The sequence below is a fragment of the Nerophis ophidion genome, linkage group LG26 (assembly GCF_033978795.1).
Source record: "Nerophis ophidion isolate RoL-2023_Sa linkage group LG26, RoL_Noph_v1.0, whole genome shotgun sequence".
In the NCBI taxonomy this organism is placed as follows: domain Eukaryota; kingdom Metazoa; phylum Chordata; class Actinopteri; order Syngnathiformes; family Syngnathidae; genus Nerophis; species Nerophis ophidion.
Window position 1 is genome coordinate 38,920,847 of NC_084636.1, and position 17,212 is coordinate 38,938,058.

At 34.3% G+C, this 17,212-nt stretch overlaps 1 protein-coding gene across 26 annotated transcripts in view; it reads right to left on the reverse strand.

Annotated features, from left to right (window-relative positions):
* The window catches only part of LOC133543656 (heparan sulfate 2-O-sulfotransferase 1-like), a 104,275-nt gene that overhangs the window by 70,602 nt on the left and 16,461 nt on the right, over window positions 1-17,212 (reverse strand). Inside the window, exons 7-8 of one of the 26 annotated variants that reach the window (XR_009804447.1) lie at window positions 14,541-15,311; window positions 8,184-14,056 (exon numbers count right to left, since the gene is read on the reverse strand). The exons of 23 other annotated variants lie outside the window; for them this stretch is intronic. Coding sequence is in view for 1 of the 3 variants with exons in the window: in XM_061888338.1 (XP_061744322.1) it covers window positions 15,085-15,311 (227 nt within the window). In the remaining 2 variants the exon portion in view is untranslated. Of the gene's footprint in view, window positions 1-8,183; window positions 15,312-17,212 lie in introns of those variants that run through there. 2 more of the 26 variants (XR_009804446.1, XM_061888338.1) reach the window with 2 other exon arrangements.

Sequence of the window (17,212 nt, forward strand, 5' to 3'; positions counted from 1 at the left end):
AACATTCTTTTTAATAGTTTCAGCGATGACAGTTTAAAAAAATACCACTACATTTTTAGGGTATATAAAAGGGCCCCACTCAAAGTGTTCAAAATAAATTATACTTTCAAAATGTTTTAAATTTATTTTCAACACTTAAATCTTAAATCAACTTCAAATCTATCCATTGATTGAAGTATTTTTTTTTTTTAATATGTTTTTGTTTGTTGGTTTTTATATTTCTTTCTGTCAAAAATGACAAAAACACTCAAAATATGTCATATTTTTCCTTAAAAATGTTTCAAAGCGTAATAATTGATTTAAAGTAATTGGACACTTACATACAACATTCTTTTTAATAGTTTCAGCGATGACAGTTTAAAAAAATACCACTACATTTTTAGGGTATATAAAAAGGGCCCCACTCATAAAAGTGTTCAAAATAAATTATACTTTCAAAAATGTTTTAAATGTATTTTCAACACTTAAATCTTAAATCAACTTCAAATCCATCCATTTATTGACGTTTTTTTTTATATATGTTTTTGTTGGTTTTTATATTCCTTTCTGTCAAAAATGACAAAAACACTCAAAATATGTCATATTTTTCCTTAAAAATATTTCAAAGCGTAATAATTGATTTAAAGTAAGTGGACACTTACATACAACATACTTTTTAATAGTTTCAGCGATGACAGTTTAAAAAAATACCACTACATTTTTAGGGTATATAAAAGGGGCCCACTCACAAAAGTGTTCAAAATAAATTATACTTTCAAAAATGTTTTAAATGTATTTTCAACACTTAAATCTTATATCAACTTCAAATCTATCCATTGATTGACGTTTTTTTTTTTTTTATGTTTTTGTTTGTTGGTTTTTATATTCCTTTCTGTCAAAAATGACAAAAACACTCAAAATATGTCATATTTTTCCTTAAAAATATTTCAAAGCGTAATAATTGATTTAAAGTAAGTGGACACTTACATAAAACATTCTTTTTAATAGTTTCAGCGATGACAGTTTAAAAAAATACCACTACATTTTTTGGGTATATAAAAGGGCCCCACTCACAAAAGTGTTCAAAATAAATTATACTTTCAAAAATGTTTTAAATGTATTTTCAACACTTAAATCTTATATCAACTTCAAATCTATCCATTGATTGACGTTTTTTTTTTTTTTTTTAATATGTTTTTGTTTGTTGGTTTTTATATTTCTTTCTGTCAAAAATGACAAAAACACTCAAAATATGTCATATTTTTCCTTAAAAACATTTCAAAGCGTAACAATTGATTTAAAGTAATTGGACACTTACATACAACATTCTTTTTAATAGTTTCAGCGATGACAGTTTAAAAAAATACCACTACATTTTTTGGGTATATAAAAGGGCCCCACTCATAAAAGTGTTCAAAATAAATTATACTTTCAAAAATGTTTTACATTTATTTTCAACACTTAAATCTTATATCAACTTCAAATCTATCCATTGATTGACGTTTTTTGTTTTTTTTATATGTTTTTGTTTGTTGGTTTTTATATTTCTTTCTGTCAAAAATGACAAAAACACTCAAAATGTCATATTTTTCCTTAAAAATATTTCAAAGCGTAATAATTGATTTAAAGTAAGTGGACACTTACATACAACATTATTTTTAATAGTTTCAGCGATGACAGTTTGAAAAAATACCACTACATTTTTAGGGTATATAAAAGGGCCCCACTCACAAAAGTGTTCAAAATAAATTATACTTTCAAAAATGTTTTAAATTTATTTTCAACACTTAAATCTTAAATCAACTTCAAATCTATCCATTTATTGACGTTTTTTTTATATATATGTTTTTGTTTGTTGGTTTTTATATTCCTTTCTGTCAAAAATGACAAAAACACTCAAAATATGTCATATTTTTCCTTAAAAATATTTCAAAGCGTAATAATTGATTTAAAGTAAGTGGACACTTACATAAAACATTCTTTTTAATAGTTTCAGCGATGACAGTTTAAAAAAATACCACTACATTTTTAGGGTATTTAAAAGGGCCCCACTCACAAAAGTGTTCAAAATAAATTATTCTTTCAAAAATGTTTTAAATTTATTTTCAACACTTAAATATTAAATCAACTTCAAATCTATCCATTGATTGACGTTTTTTTTTTTTTTTTATATGTTTTTGTTTGTTGGTTTTTATATTCCTTTCTGTCAAAAATGACAAAAACACTCAAAATATGTCATATTTTTCCTTAAAAATATTTCAAAGCGTAATAATTGATTTAAAGTAATTGGACACTTACATACAACATTCTTTTTAATAGTTTCAGCGATGACAGTTTAAAAAAATACCACTACATTTTTAGGGTATATAAAAGGGCCCCACTCATAAAAGTGTTCAAAATAAATTATACTTTCAAAAATGTTTTAAATGTATTTTCAACACTTAAATCTTAAATCAACTTCAAATCCATCCATTGATTGACGTTTTTTTTTTTTTAATATGTTTTTGTTTGTTGGTTTTTATATTTCTTTCTGTCAAAAATGACAAAAACACTCAAAATATGTCATATTTTTCCTTAAAAATATTTCAAAGCGTAATAATTGATTTAAAGTAATTGGACACTTACATACAACATTCTTTTTAATAGTTTCAGCGATGACAGTTTAAAAAAATACCACTACATTTTTAGGGTATATAAAAGGGCCTCACTCACAAAAGTGTTCAAAATAAATTATACTTTCAAAAATGTTTTAAATGTATTTTCAACACTTAAATCTTAAATCAACTTCAAATCTATCCATTTATTGACGTTTTTTTTTATATATGTTTTTGTTTGTCGGTTTTTATATTCCTTCCTGTCAAAAATGACAAAAACACTCAAAATAAGTCATATTTTTCCTTAAAAATGTTTCAAAGCGTAACAATTGATTTAAAGTAATTGGACACTTACATACAACATTCTTTTTAATAGTTTCAGCGATGACAGTTTAAAAAAATACCACTACATTTTTAGGGTATATAAAAGGGCCCCACTCACAAAAGTGTTCAAAATAAATTATACTTTCAAAAATGTTTTAAATTTATTTTCAACACTTAAATCTTATATCAACTTCAAATCTATCCATTGATTGACATTTTGTTTTTGTTTTTTTTATATGTTTTTGTTTGTTGGTTTTTATATTCCTTTCTGTCAAAAATGACAAAAACACTCAAAATGTCATATTTTTCCTTAAAAATATTTCAAAACGTAATAATTGATTTAAAGTAAGTGGACATTTACATCGAACATTCTTTTTAATAGTTTCAGCGATGACAGTTTAAAGAAAATACTACTACATTTTTGGAGTATCCAAAAGGGCCTCACTCATAAAAGTGATAAAAAAATGACTTATACTTTAAAATGTGTTTACTTTTAACGCTTCAATCTTTAAATCAACTTCAGATCTACCCATTTATTATAAGTTTGTTGATTTTATGCTCTTTGTGTCAAAGTAAACTTTTTTTTTGATGACAAAAACACTCAAAATATGTCATTTTCCCTTTAAAAATATATCAAAGTGGAATATTAGATTAATTGCAACCTTGAATAATAATTAATAACACTGATTTTGATTCATTATCATTTTTGAGGACAGTTAAGAAGAAAAAACAGCCTGCATGGCTGCTTTGTGTTATTTTTAGTCAACGTTGCACCTTGTTCTCCTTGCATTTGTGAATTGTGAAGTGAATTATATTTATATAGCGCTTTTCTCAAGTGACTCAAAGCGCTTTACATAGTGACACCCAATATCTAAGTTACATTTAAACCAGTGTGGGTGGCACTGGGAGCAGGTGGGTAAAGTGTCTTGCCCAAGGACACAACGGCAGTAACTAGGATGGCACAAGCGGGAATCGAACTTGCAACCCTCAAGTTGCTGGCACGGCCACTCTACCAACCGAGCTATGCCGCCCCATTTCACCTGTTTGCTCTTTTATTCCACTTGTTGACCTTTTTTATTTCCACACTATTTGAGACAGTCATCCAGACGTTGGCGTGGAGTAAAGTCCAAAGTTGTGCTGGTGTCAACCCGGCAGCATGAGGCGCATCATTAAAAAGGCTGGGAGTGTCTCGCCCTGCAACATGGGGCTGTGCTCTGGCTGACACGGGAGTGCCGTCATTACACGCCGGCGCCGGCACAAATTGTCCGGGACCAAGTGCGACTATTTACGGGCACGTCACGTAAGCCGAGTGCGCCTAATGTGCCTATTAGTTTGTTGGCACCCTAATGGTGCACAATGATTGGGAGGTGGCGGCACGGCACCATCTGGGGGCACCAGCGGGAAGGGCTCGCAGCAAAGAGGCGCAGGTTTGGAAAGAAAAGGAGAAAGTTGCGGACGTTGATGAGAAAACATTATTGAAAATGTTGCGTTCCTAATTAACCTTCAAGCTCGTCAGCCACGATCAATACTTTTTTTTTTTTTTTTCCTAATTGAGCCGGAGTAATTATCCACCGTATTCATCTCGTTAATGAAAGTATGTTCCAATACGCCCGCGGACAAACTGATAATTGAGTTCTAGTCTCTCTCTCTCCGAGCTCTTTGTGGACGGCGGCTACGCGCCGCTGGAGCGTTCAGGGCATTCATGGCAGACCTCCCCCCTCATGCCCCCCCCCGCCTGCCTTGAGTCGTCCCAGCAGTGTTGGTAAGTGCACCTTGATGAGCGACACGCCGCCATTACTGGGAAGAATGTTTGCGTGGGATGAAGGAGGACATACTTCCCTCCTAATGGCTGACTTTTCAAAACAACGCTTTTTAGTCATGTGTTCACTTCAGTTTCATTCAGCTATTTTTTTTGATTTTCACAAATTTTGATTAAAAAACTCATTTCTGTTACATTCAGTCCCACATCCTAATTTTTTTGCAATTTAATCACTCCAATGTGTTAAATGTCAACTTGCTATTAGCATAAATGCCATGTATTTACCAATTATTTGCTAAAAACTCACTCATGTTACCTAAATTGTTTGCTGTTCAATCACTCCAATGTGTTTAGTGTCAACTTATTAGCAGAAATGCCATGTATTTGCCAATAATTGGCTAAAAACTCACTCCTGTTATCTAAATTATTAACTGTTCAATCACTCCACTGTGTTTAGTGTCAATTTGCTCTTATCAGAAATGCCATGTATTTGCCAATAATTGCCTAAGAACTCACTCTTGTTACCTAAATTGTTTACTGTTCAATCACTCCAATGTGTTTAGTGTCAACATGCTATTCGCAGAAATACTATGTATTTCATGTATTTGCCAATTATTTGCTAAAACCTCACTACTGTTACTTAAATTGTTTGCTGTTCAATAACTCCAATGTGTTTAGTGTCAACAAGCTATTGTCAGAAATTGCCATGTATTTCATGTATTTGCCAATTATTACCTTAAAAAAAACCCACTCCTGTTACTACCTAAATTGTTTGCTGTTCTATCACTCCAATGTCTTCAGTGTTAACTTTCTGTTAGTGGAAATGCCGTGTAATTTCCAAATATTTGCTAAAAACTCACTCCTGTTATCTAAATTATTAACTGTTCAATCACTCCACTGTGTTTAGTGTCAATTTGCTCTTATCAGAAATGCCATGTATTTCATGTATTTGCCAATTATTGGCTAAGAACTCACTCTTGTTACCTAAATTGTTTACTGTTCAATCACTCCAATGTGTTTAGTGTCAACTTATTAGCAAAAATGCCATGTATTTGGCGATTATTTGCTAAAAACTCACTCCTGTTACCTAAATTGTTTACTGTTCAATCACTCCAATGTGTTTAGTGTCAACATGCTATTCGCAGAAATACTATGTATTTCATGTATTTGCCAATTATTTGCTAAAACCTCACTGCTGTTACTTAAATTGTTTGCTGTTCAATCACTCCAATGCGTTTAGTGTCAACATGCTATCCGCAGAAATACTATGTATTTCATGTATTTGCCAATCATTTGCTAAAAACTCAGTCCTGTTGCTTAACTTATTTGCTGTTCGATCACTCCAATGTGTTTAGTGTCAACTTGCTATTATCAGAAATTGCCATGTATTTCATGTATTTGCCAATTATTACCTTATAAAAACACTCCTGTTACCACCTAAATTGTTTGCTGTTCTATCACTCCAATGTCTTTAGTGTTAACTTTCTGTTAGTGGAAATGCCGTGTAATTTCCAAATATTTGCTAAAAACTCACTCCTGTTATCTAAATTATTAACTGTTCAATCACTCCAATGTGTTTAGTGTCAAAATGCTATTCGCAGAAATACTATGTATTTCATGTATTTGCCAATTATTTGCTAAAACCTCACTACTATTACTTAACTTATTTGCTGTTCAATCACTCCAATGTGTTTAGTGTCAACTTGCTATTGTCAGAAATTGCCATGTATTTCATGTATTTGCCAACTATTACCTTAAAAAACCCCACTCCTGTTACCACCTAAATTGTTTGCTGTTCTATCACTCCAATGTCTTTAGTGTCAACATTCTGTTAGTAGAAATGCCGTGTAATTTCCAAATATTTGCGAAAAACTCACTCCTGTTATCTAAATTATTAACTGTTCAATCACTCCACTGTGTTTAGTGTCAATTTGCTCTTATCAGAAATGCCATGTATTTGCCAATAATTGGCTAAGAACTCACTCTTGTTACCTAAATTGTTTACTGTTCAATCACTCCAATGTGTTTGGTGTCAACTTATTAGCAGAAATGCCATGTATTTGGCGATTATTTGCTAAAAGCTCACTCCTGTTACCTAAATTGTTTGCTATTCTATCACTCCAATGTTTTTAATGTCAACATGCAATTAGTGGAAATGCCGTGTATTTGCCAATTATTTGCTAGAAACTCACTCCTGATATCTAAATAGTTAACTGTTCAATCACTCCAATGTGTTTAGTGTCAATATGCTATTAGCAGAAATGCCATGTATTTCATGTATTTGCCAATTATTTGCTAAAACCCCACTCCTGTTACCTAAATTAAATGCTGTTCAATCACTCCAATGTGTTTAGTGACAACTTTCTATTAGTGGAAATGCTGTGTATTTACCAATTATCTGCTCAATTCCACTCCTGTTATCTAAATTATTAACTGTTCAATCACTACAATGTGTTTAGTGTCAACATGCTATTAGCAGAGATGCCATGTATTTTATATATTTGCTAAAAACTAACTCCTGTTACCTAAATTAAATGCTGTTCAATAACTCCAATGTGTTTAGTGACAACTTGCTATTCGTGGGTATGCCATGTATTTGCCAATTATTTGCTAAAAACTCCCTCCTGTTACCTAAACTGTTTGCTGTTCAATCACTCCAATGTGTTTAGTGTCAACATGCTATTAGCGGAAAAGCCATGTATTTCATGTATTCGCCAATTATTTGCTGAAAACTCACTCCTGTTATCTAAATTATTTACTGTTCAATCACTCCAATGTGTTAAGGGTCAACAAGCTATGAGCAAAATTGCCATGTATTTCATGTATTTACCAATTATACGCTAAAAACTCACTCATGTTACTTTCAGAAATATCACCTAAAATGTTGTTTGTTCAATCACTGTAATGTGTTTACTCTTAATATGCTATTAGTTGAAAGTCCATGTTGCTAAATGTCATGTATTTGGTAATTACAAGCTTTAAAAACTCACTTCTGTTACTTTCATTCTTGTTACCCCTTTTTTTCTGCGGGAGGGGGGGGGTATGTGAAACAATTTAATGTCTTTAGTGTGATAATGTTTTTACGAATCATGGTTAAATGTCATGTATTTGGTAATGACATTCATTTAAACTCATTTCTGTTACTTTCAGTCCTGTTACCTATTTGGTTTAGTTGAAACAATGTAATGTTTTTAGTGTCAACATGCTATCATGAATGCCAGGTGGCTAAATGTCATGTATTTGCTACTTCTACACCAAAAACCCACTCCTGTTACTTTCAGTCCTGTTACCTAATTGTTTTTGTTGAAACTATGTAATGTATTCACATTATTTTATATATTTTTTTATGTTATTTATTTTTTAAATCATTTTATTGGTGTATGTCTGTATATTTTTTTTTCCACCTAACTTGCATAGCACTTTAGGGTTGCTAAAGCTCTTATTTTGATGGTGCTTTCCAAACAAACTTTGGCTAATAATTACATAATCAAACACAAAAAAAAAAAAGAGTTGATTGCTGTGAAATATAAAGGTAGTGTCATTTATGGCAACGTCACAGCAAAATTTGCTAAGAGTACTATTTTTTTTTTATTGTACAAAATACTGTGAAATCCTGCATCCAAAAGAAAAAAAAAAAACATTGGAGTGGATGACATGCATTGAATTCAAGAAATAAATCATCAACAACCATGACGGAGCGTGGAGCTTGCTAACTTGGTAGCAGTGCAGGTCTGCATCGTACTGGAGCAGAACGAGTCGGCGGCCAAGGACGTTAAAAATAATATCTAAACTGCCAACGTGCATCCATGACAATATGGAGAAGCTGCGGATGGTGTGTTTGACAGAGAAGCAGCCAAAGTCCACTCTCCAATGTAAATACTGTATATAATTACATTACATCATAAAATTTAATTTCTTGCATCGTTTTTCTGACAAGCTTTGATTTGAATTCATCTCAATGGGCGATACGAATTTTCCACGGAACCAATTAATGTCGTATGGCGAGGTACGACTGTAGTGGGAAGATGAAGGACACGAGACACGATCTTCTCTTAAGAGACAATTTTCTACTCGGGGTGTCCCGACACAACTTTTGCCACTTCCGATACCATACCGATATAAACCGAGTCTTGAATTTCAGCCGATACTGATCCGATATCAGCATGGATCATACATACTATCATTATTTCGCAGCATGAAATGAGTCAAACCTACTACTAATAACCGTCTGGTATGGACTTGTGCTGTCTTTTAGTTGAAGTGGAGTGGTTAAGGCCACAATAATTCATTAAGTTAAGCAAATTGAATGACGCGGACACGTTTGTTACTAGATACGTGGAAGCAATATGCAACTATAGACATGAAAAACTTATGTTGACACTGCGATACCGTGCTATGATTATTACGTGTGTGCTATAGTGTGCTTAGCTGTTGTGTAGCTGCGAGTAGCCTAGAATGTTTACCATTGCAAGCCGATATCATCCGATACTTGTTTTGCTGATATCAGACCAATATCGACATTGGATGGAGAAGCGTCGTCATACGGTGAAGAACTAGTCCATTTAATGAGTGTGCGTGTGGACTTATGCTGTCTTTCAGTTGAAGTGGAGTGGTTAAGGCCACCATAATTCATTAAGTTAAGCAAATTGAATGACGCGGACACGTTTGTTACGTGAAAGCATAATGCAACTATAGTCATTTAAAACGTGTTTGTATTGACCATGCAGTATTGTGCTATGATTATTACGTGTGTGCTATAGTGTGCTTAGCTGTTGTGTAGCTGCTAGTCGTCTATAGCCTACAATGTTTACCATTTGTGAATAACTTGACTGAAAACAAAAAGTAAACACGCTGTTGAACTGCTTGTATCGCACATTTGGTATGCAAGCCGATATCATCCAAAACTTGTTTTGCTGATATCCGACCAATATCGACTTTGGATGGAGAAGTGTCCTTCACATGATGGTTCGTGTGAGACATATCACTGAATTGGTGCCATTTGTCACCTCAGAAAAGAAAAAGTACAATGAAATGGTAGAAATTCTTGTCATCAAAGTGTCCTGCACATTGATCTGATTGCATATATATATATATATATATATATATATATATATAAATATATATATATATATATATATATATATATATATATATATATATATCATCAAAAGTGAAATATAATGACAAAAAAAACGGTTTAATTCACACGTTAGTCATGTCTCTGGATTTGACTCAGTCCTGTTACCTAACACAAAGTGGACTAGTCCACAGGAAGTTGCATCATCACATTATCTGCACGGCACGGGAAGAACAAAATTAGGTTCACTCGTTTATTTTGTTTGCTTAAAAAATCTCAGCTCAGTCCTGTTACCTTAATTGCTTTTGACTGTTGAATCACTGTTGTGTTTGTCATCATGCTGTTAACATGTCATGATACTAAATGTCATGTATGTGCTAGTTCTGTGCTGAAACCAACTCCTGTTACTTTCAGTCCTGTTACCTGGTTTTTTGGGGAGGGTTGAATCATCCCGTCAACATGCTGTTAGCATTAATGTCATGTGGCTATAAGTTATGTATTTGCTAATTCTACGACAAAAAACTCACACCTGTGACATTCAGTCCTGTTACCTAACTTGTTTTATGTTGACACACATAGGTGTTATCAGCAAAGATGCCTTGTGGCTATATCTATTGTATTTGCTAATCCAATGCTTAAAACTCACTCCTGTTACCTATCATTTTTTGTTGAAACAATGTAATTTTTTTTGTGTCAACATGTTATGAGCATAAATTCCCTGTAGATATATTTTATTTTCTAAAAACTCACTCCTGTTACCTAAATTATTTTTTGTTGAAATACTAATGTTTACATGCTAATAGCATTAATGTTACCTTTCAATATTTGTGTATTTGCTCATTCTATGCTTGATAACTCACTCCTGTTACTTTCAGTCCTGTTGCCCAATTGTTTTTTATTGTACCAATGACATGATTTAATGTCAACATTTTACTAGCATAAATGCCATCACGAAATTTAATACATTTTAAAATGCTATGCTTAAGACTTTACTCCTGTTACTTTCAGTCCTGTTACCTGTTTTTTTTTGGGGGGGGGGGGGGGGGTTGAATCATCCCGTCAACATGCTGTTAGCATTAATGTCATGTGGCTATAAGTTATGTATTTGCTAATTCTACGACAAAAAACTCACACCTGTGACATTCAGTCCTGTTACCTAACTTGTTTAATGTTGACACACATAGGTGTTATCAGCAAAGATGCCTTGTGGCTATATCTATTGTATTTGCTAATCCAATGCTTAATACTCACTCCTGTTACCTATCATTTTTTGTTGAAAGAGTGTAATCTTTTTTTGTGTCAACATGTTATGAGCATAAATTCCCTGTGGCTATATTTTATTTTCTAAAAACTCACTCCTGTTGCCTAAATAATTTTTTGTTGAAATACTGTTTACATGCTAATAGCATTAATGTTACCTTTCAATATTTGTGTATTTGCTCATTCTATGCTTGATAACTCACTCCTGTTAATTTCAGTCCTGTTACCTAATTGTTTTTTTGTTGTAACAATGACATGATTTACTGTCAACATTTTACCAGCATAAATGCCATCACGAAATGTAATACATTTTAAAATGCTATGCTTAAGACCTTACTCCTGTTACTTTCAGTCCTGTTACCTATTATTTTTTGTTGAAAAAAAAATGTTTTTACTGTCAAATGGAAAGGATTCAATGCTTACTTATTAGTATAAGTAAAAATGTAATCATCTCCATTGTTACAACAAAAAACATTGGTAACAGAACTGAAAGTAACAGGAGTGAGTTATTATGCCCGTTCTGTGCTTAATAACTCACTCCTGTTACTTTCAGCCCTGTTGCATAATTGTTGTCTGTTGTAACAATGGAAACACTTTATAAGTAAACATTGAATCCTTTCCATTGTTACAACAAAAATACGATTAGGTAACAGGACTGAAAGTAACAGGAGTGACTTACTAAGCAAAAAACGAGCAAAATTAAGATTTAGTGTCAACATTTCATTAGCATTAATGCCATCACAAAATTTAATGCATTTTTAAATGCTATGCTTAAAATCGTATTCCTGTTACTTTCAGACCTGTTACCTATTATTTTTTGTTGAAACAAAATTATGGTTTTAGTGTCAACATGTTATTAGCGTAAATGCCCTGTGGCTATATTTTCTTTTCTAAAAACTCACCTGTTCCCTAAATTAGTTTTGGTTGAAACACTTGTTTAGATGCTATTAGCATTAATGTTATCGTCAATATTTTGTGTATTTGCTCCTTCTATGCTTAATAACTCAGTCCTGCTACTCTGTCCTGTTACCTGTTTTTTGTCTGTTTAATCATTCTTCCAACATGCTGTTAGCATAAATGCCATGTGGCTATAAATTACGTATTTGCTAATTCTATGCTAAAAAAAACTCACACCTGTTACTTTCAGTCCTGTTACCTAACTTGTTTAATGTTGGAACAACGTAATGTGTTTTGTGTCGACATGTTATCAGCAAAGATGCCTTGTGGCTACATTTACTGTATTTGCTAATCCTATGCTTAAAGCTCACTCCTGTTACCTATTATTTTGGTGAACAATGTAGTGTTTTAGTGTCAACATATTATTAGCATAGATGCCCTGTGTTTATATTTTATTTTCTAAAAACTCACTCCTGTTACCTAAATTACTTTTTTACAAACCCTATTAGCAATAATGTTATCCGTCAATATTTTGTGTATTTGCTCCTTCTATGCTTAATAACTCACTCCTGTTACTTTCAGTCCTGTTACCCAATAGTGTTTTTGTTATCACAATGGAAAGGATTCAATGTTTACTTATACTTTTAAGTAAACATTGAATCCTTTCCATTGTGACAACAAAAAAAACATTAGGCAACAGGACTGAAAGTAACATGAGTGAGTTATTAAGCATAGACCAAGCAAAATTAGGATTTAGTGTCAACATTTTATTATCATAAATGCCATCACAATGTTTAATGCATTTTCAAATGTTGTGCTTAAAATCTTACTCCTGTTACTTTCAGTCCTGTTGCCTATGTTTTTGTTGTTGAAACAATGTCATGTTTTTAGTGCCGACATGCTATTAGAAAATATTCCCTGTGGCTATATTTTCTCTTCTGAAAACTCATTCCTGTTACCTAAATTACTTTTTATTGTAACTTAACTAAATACTAAATTAATTAGCATAAATGTCATTTGTCAACATTTAGTGTTTATGTTCGTTGTATGCTTAAAAACTCACTCCAGTTACTTTCAGTCATGTTACCTAATAGTGTTTTTGTTGTAACAATGTAAAGTTCTGCGATGAGCAGGCAACTTGTACAGGGTGTACCCCGCCAAACCGTAAGGGACAAGTGGTAGAACATGGATGGATGGGCAACGTAAAGTTTTTAGTGTCAACATGTTATTAGCAGAAATGCCATCACAACATTTAATGCATTTCTAAATGCTATGCTTAATATCTCCCTCATGTTACTTTCAGTCATGTTACTTATTATTTTTTGTTGAAACAATGTATCGTTTTAGTCAACATGTTATTAGCATGAATGCCATCGCAATTTTTATTGCATTTTTAAATTCTATGCATAATAACTCATTCACGCTACTATCAGTCCTGTTACCCAATAGTGTTTTTGTTGAAACTATTTTATGTATTGAGTGCCCATCTATCCATCCATCCATCCATTTCCTACCGCTTATTCCCTTTGGGGTCGCGGGGGGCGCTAGTGCCTATCTCAGCTACAATCGGGCAGAAGGCGGTGTACACCCTGGACAGGTCGCCACTTCATCGCAGATGTATTGAGTGTTTACATGTTATTTGCATAAATGTCACCCATCAATATTCAGTGTATTTAGTAATTATATGCTTAATAACTCACTCCAGGTACTTTCAGTCCTGTTACCTAATGTTTTTGTAGTTGTTGAAAGTACTATCAGTCCTGTTACCTAATGTTTTTGTTGTTGAAACTACTATCAGTCCTGTTACTTAATGAGGTTATTTGTTGTTGAAACTACTATCTGTCCTTTTACCTAATGCTTTTTGGTTTTGAAATTACTATCAGTCCTGTTATGTAATGTTTTTGTTGTTGAAACTACATCTGTCCTGTTACCTAATGTTTTTTCTCCTTGAAACTATCAGTCTTGTTACCTTACGTTTTTTGTTGAAACAACCATCAGTCCTGTTACTTAATGTTTTTTGTTGCTGAAACTACTATCAGTCCTGTTACCTTACGTTTTTTGTTGAAACTACTAACAGTCCTGTTACCTTATGTTTTATGTTGTTGAAACTACTATGAGTCCTTTTACCTAATGTTTTGTTGTTGAAACTACTATCAGTCCTGTGATCTAATGTTTTGTTGTTGAAACTACTCAGTCCTGTTACCTTGTGTTTTTGTTGTTTAAACTACTCAGTCCTGTTACCTAATGTTTTTGTTGTTGACACTACTATCATTCCTGTTACTTATTGAGGTTATTTGTTGTTGTAACTACTATTTGTCCTGTTACCTAATGCTTTTTGTTGTTGAAACTATCAGTCCTGTTACCTAATGCTTTTTGTTGTTGAAACTACAATCAGTCCTGTTACCTAATGTTTTTTCTCTTTGAAACTACTATCAGTCCTGTTACTTGATGAGGTTATTTGTTGTTGAAACTACTATCAGTCCTGTTACTTAATGAGGTTATTTGTTGTTGAAACTACTATCAGTCCTGTTACCTAATGTTTTTTGTTGTTGAAACTACTATCAGTCTTGTTACCTGTTTTTTGTTGTGGAAACTACTATCAGTCCTGCGATCTAATGTTTTTGTTGTTGAAACTACTCAGTCCTGTTACCTAGTGTTTTTGTTGTTGAAACTACTCAGTCCTGTTACCTAATGTTTTTGTTGTTGAAACTACTATCATTCCTGTTACTTATTGAGGTTATTTGTTGTTGAAACTACTATTTGTCCTGTTACCTAATGCTTTTTGTTGTTGAAACTACTATCAGTCCTGTTACCTAATGTTTTTTGTTGTTGAAACTACTATCAGTCCTTTTACCTAATGTGTTTTGTTGTTGAAACTACTCTCAGTCCTGTCAGCATCCAAGGCACCTTGTCACCAAGGAGACACAGGTGGGTGAGTATGACTGAGAAAGGTAACAAATGGCACTGATTCAGTGGCATGAGGTGCTAGCTGAGCACCAAGGGCATGCAGTGATAGTTGGTCCCAGTGTGTAGAAATAGAAGGTGTACAAAAGTCCCCAGCATGAGATTTTTAGCCATTTTCAAAAGTGTCTAGAGAGATCCTGTGGCAGCGCAACAAGGCATGAAGAGTTTACTGTCAACAATCCGCCAGCCTGCGACTTTCAGTTTCAGTTTCAGTTTCAGTCTGCTGCTTCTCAGCTGGCTTTGGGGTATATCTTCTCGTAGAAGAAGCTCTGGGCGAGCGCCAAGAGTTCGCCGTCCTTCTCCCGGACGGCGTGGGCGCGCACAAACTGGAAGTGCTCCAGCGCAAACTCGTAGAACTCATTCTCCAGCTTCCAGACTTTGGACTGCTGCAGCTTGGCGGTGGTCTCCTTGGCGGGGGGCTTCTTCTCCGTGGTCTTACGCAGGTGGGACTTATTGCCTGGGGGACACAAGAGGCGTTGATGGCCACCAAGCAGAACGGATCCAGGATGAAGGTATGGCCTTTGCTCACATGATGGACGGGGGCACTGTTCCACTACTCAACAGCAGAGAGTGCCAGGCATCTACTAGGGAAGGGAGGCCCAAACCTTTTCCACTGAGGGCCACAGACTGACTAATCAAAGCATTTTGGTTGTTTTCACCTTCAAAACCTCTACAAGAAATGATTTTTTTTTTTTTTTAAAGAATAGAACATTTCGATGAAAATTTCGTTACGATACAATTTTTTTTAAATTTACGTTAAGACAGTCGAAGAGCCAAAACCTAACTGAAAAGCGAACACTGAGCACACTGGCCAGATAGCTTCAACCAACAATAAATATGCGCGGGAGACAAAAGCTAACATGCTAGCCACAGCTAGCATTGCTGAAATACCAAAATATATACCACTAAAGCTGCTAAAGTAGCTACAATTGGTAGCATTCAACAATGCTAACTGTAACAGGCGAGATAGGTTACTAAGGTGTGCACCTGGAAAAAAATATGAAAAATGCTAGCACGCTAATGTTAGCATGCATCAAGGACCAAAATTATTAGCTAATAGAAGCTAGCATGCTAAAAGTGCTATGTTGACATGCTAACAATAGCGTGCTTACATTTAGCATTATTGAAATTACAAAATACTCAACGATGGTGTATAGCTGCTAAATTAGCTACACAATCTAGCATGCTAATGTTAGCATGGATCAAGTTCCAACATATGAGTGAGGTGTATACCTAAACTATCGATCCATCCACCGCTTATTCCCTTTTGGGGCGGCGGGGAGCGCTGGCGCCTATCTCAGCTACAATCGGGCGGAAGGCGGCGTACACCCTGGACAAGTCGCCACCTCATTGCAGGGCCAACACAGATAGCATGCTAACAGTGCTATGTTGACATGCTAACAATAGCATGCTTACATTAGCATTATTGAAATGCCAAAATACACGCTGCTAAATCAGCTATACAATCTAGCATGCTAACGTTAGCTTGCATCAAATACCAAAATATGACTGAGGTGTACACCTTAAAAAAATAACTAAAAAAACTAACAAACAAATAAAAGATCTCAAAGCAACAGTTATCATGAGTCAACTAACCAAATACTGGATGCTGAGGTGTACACCTGCAAAATGAACAGAACAAAAAAAGCTAGCGTGCTAATATTAGAATGCTAACAATTGTGCCATTAAAAAAATTAGCCACAGGCTTCACTGAGGACACCCCGGGTCTTAGTGCACGTTATTAGTAGTTTATAGCAGTGGGCCCCAAACCACCGGTCCGGGAACTGGTACCGGTCCGTGAAGCATTTGCTACCGGGTCGCACAGAAACATGAAATCATTCATAAAGGATTGCATTTTCTCCTACTTAACTTTGGTCTGTCTCTACGTTGCTGACCTGTCTCTGCTCGGGATGTTCTCCTGCTGGCCCCACTACTATTATGTTAGATCCAGTATGGACTAGACTCTCACACCACTATGTTAGATCCAGTATGGACTGGACTCACAAACTATTATGTTAGATCCAGTATGGACTAGACTCTCACACCACTATGTTAGATCCAGTATGGACTGGACTCACAAACTATTATGTTAGATCCACTATGGACTAGACTCTCACACCACTATGTTAGATCCACTATGGACTGGACTCACAAACTATTATGTTAGATCCACTATGGACTAGACTCTCACACCACTATGTTAGATCCAGTATGGACTGGACTCACAAACTATTATGTTAGATCCACTATGGACTGGACTCTCACACCAGTATGTTAGATCCACCATGGACTGGACTCTCACTATTATGTTAGATCCACTATGGACTGGACTCTCACTATTATGTTAGATCCAATATG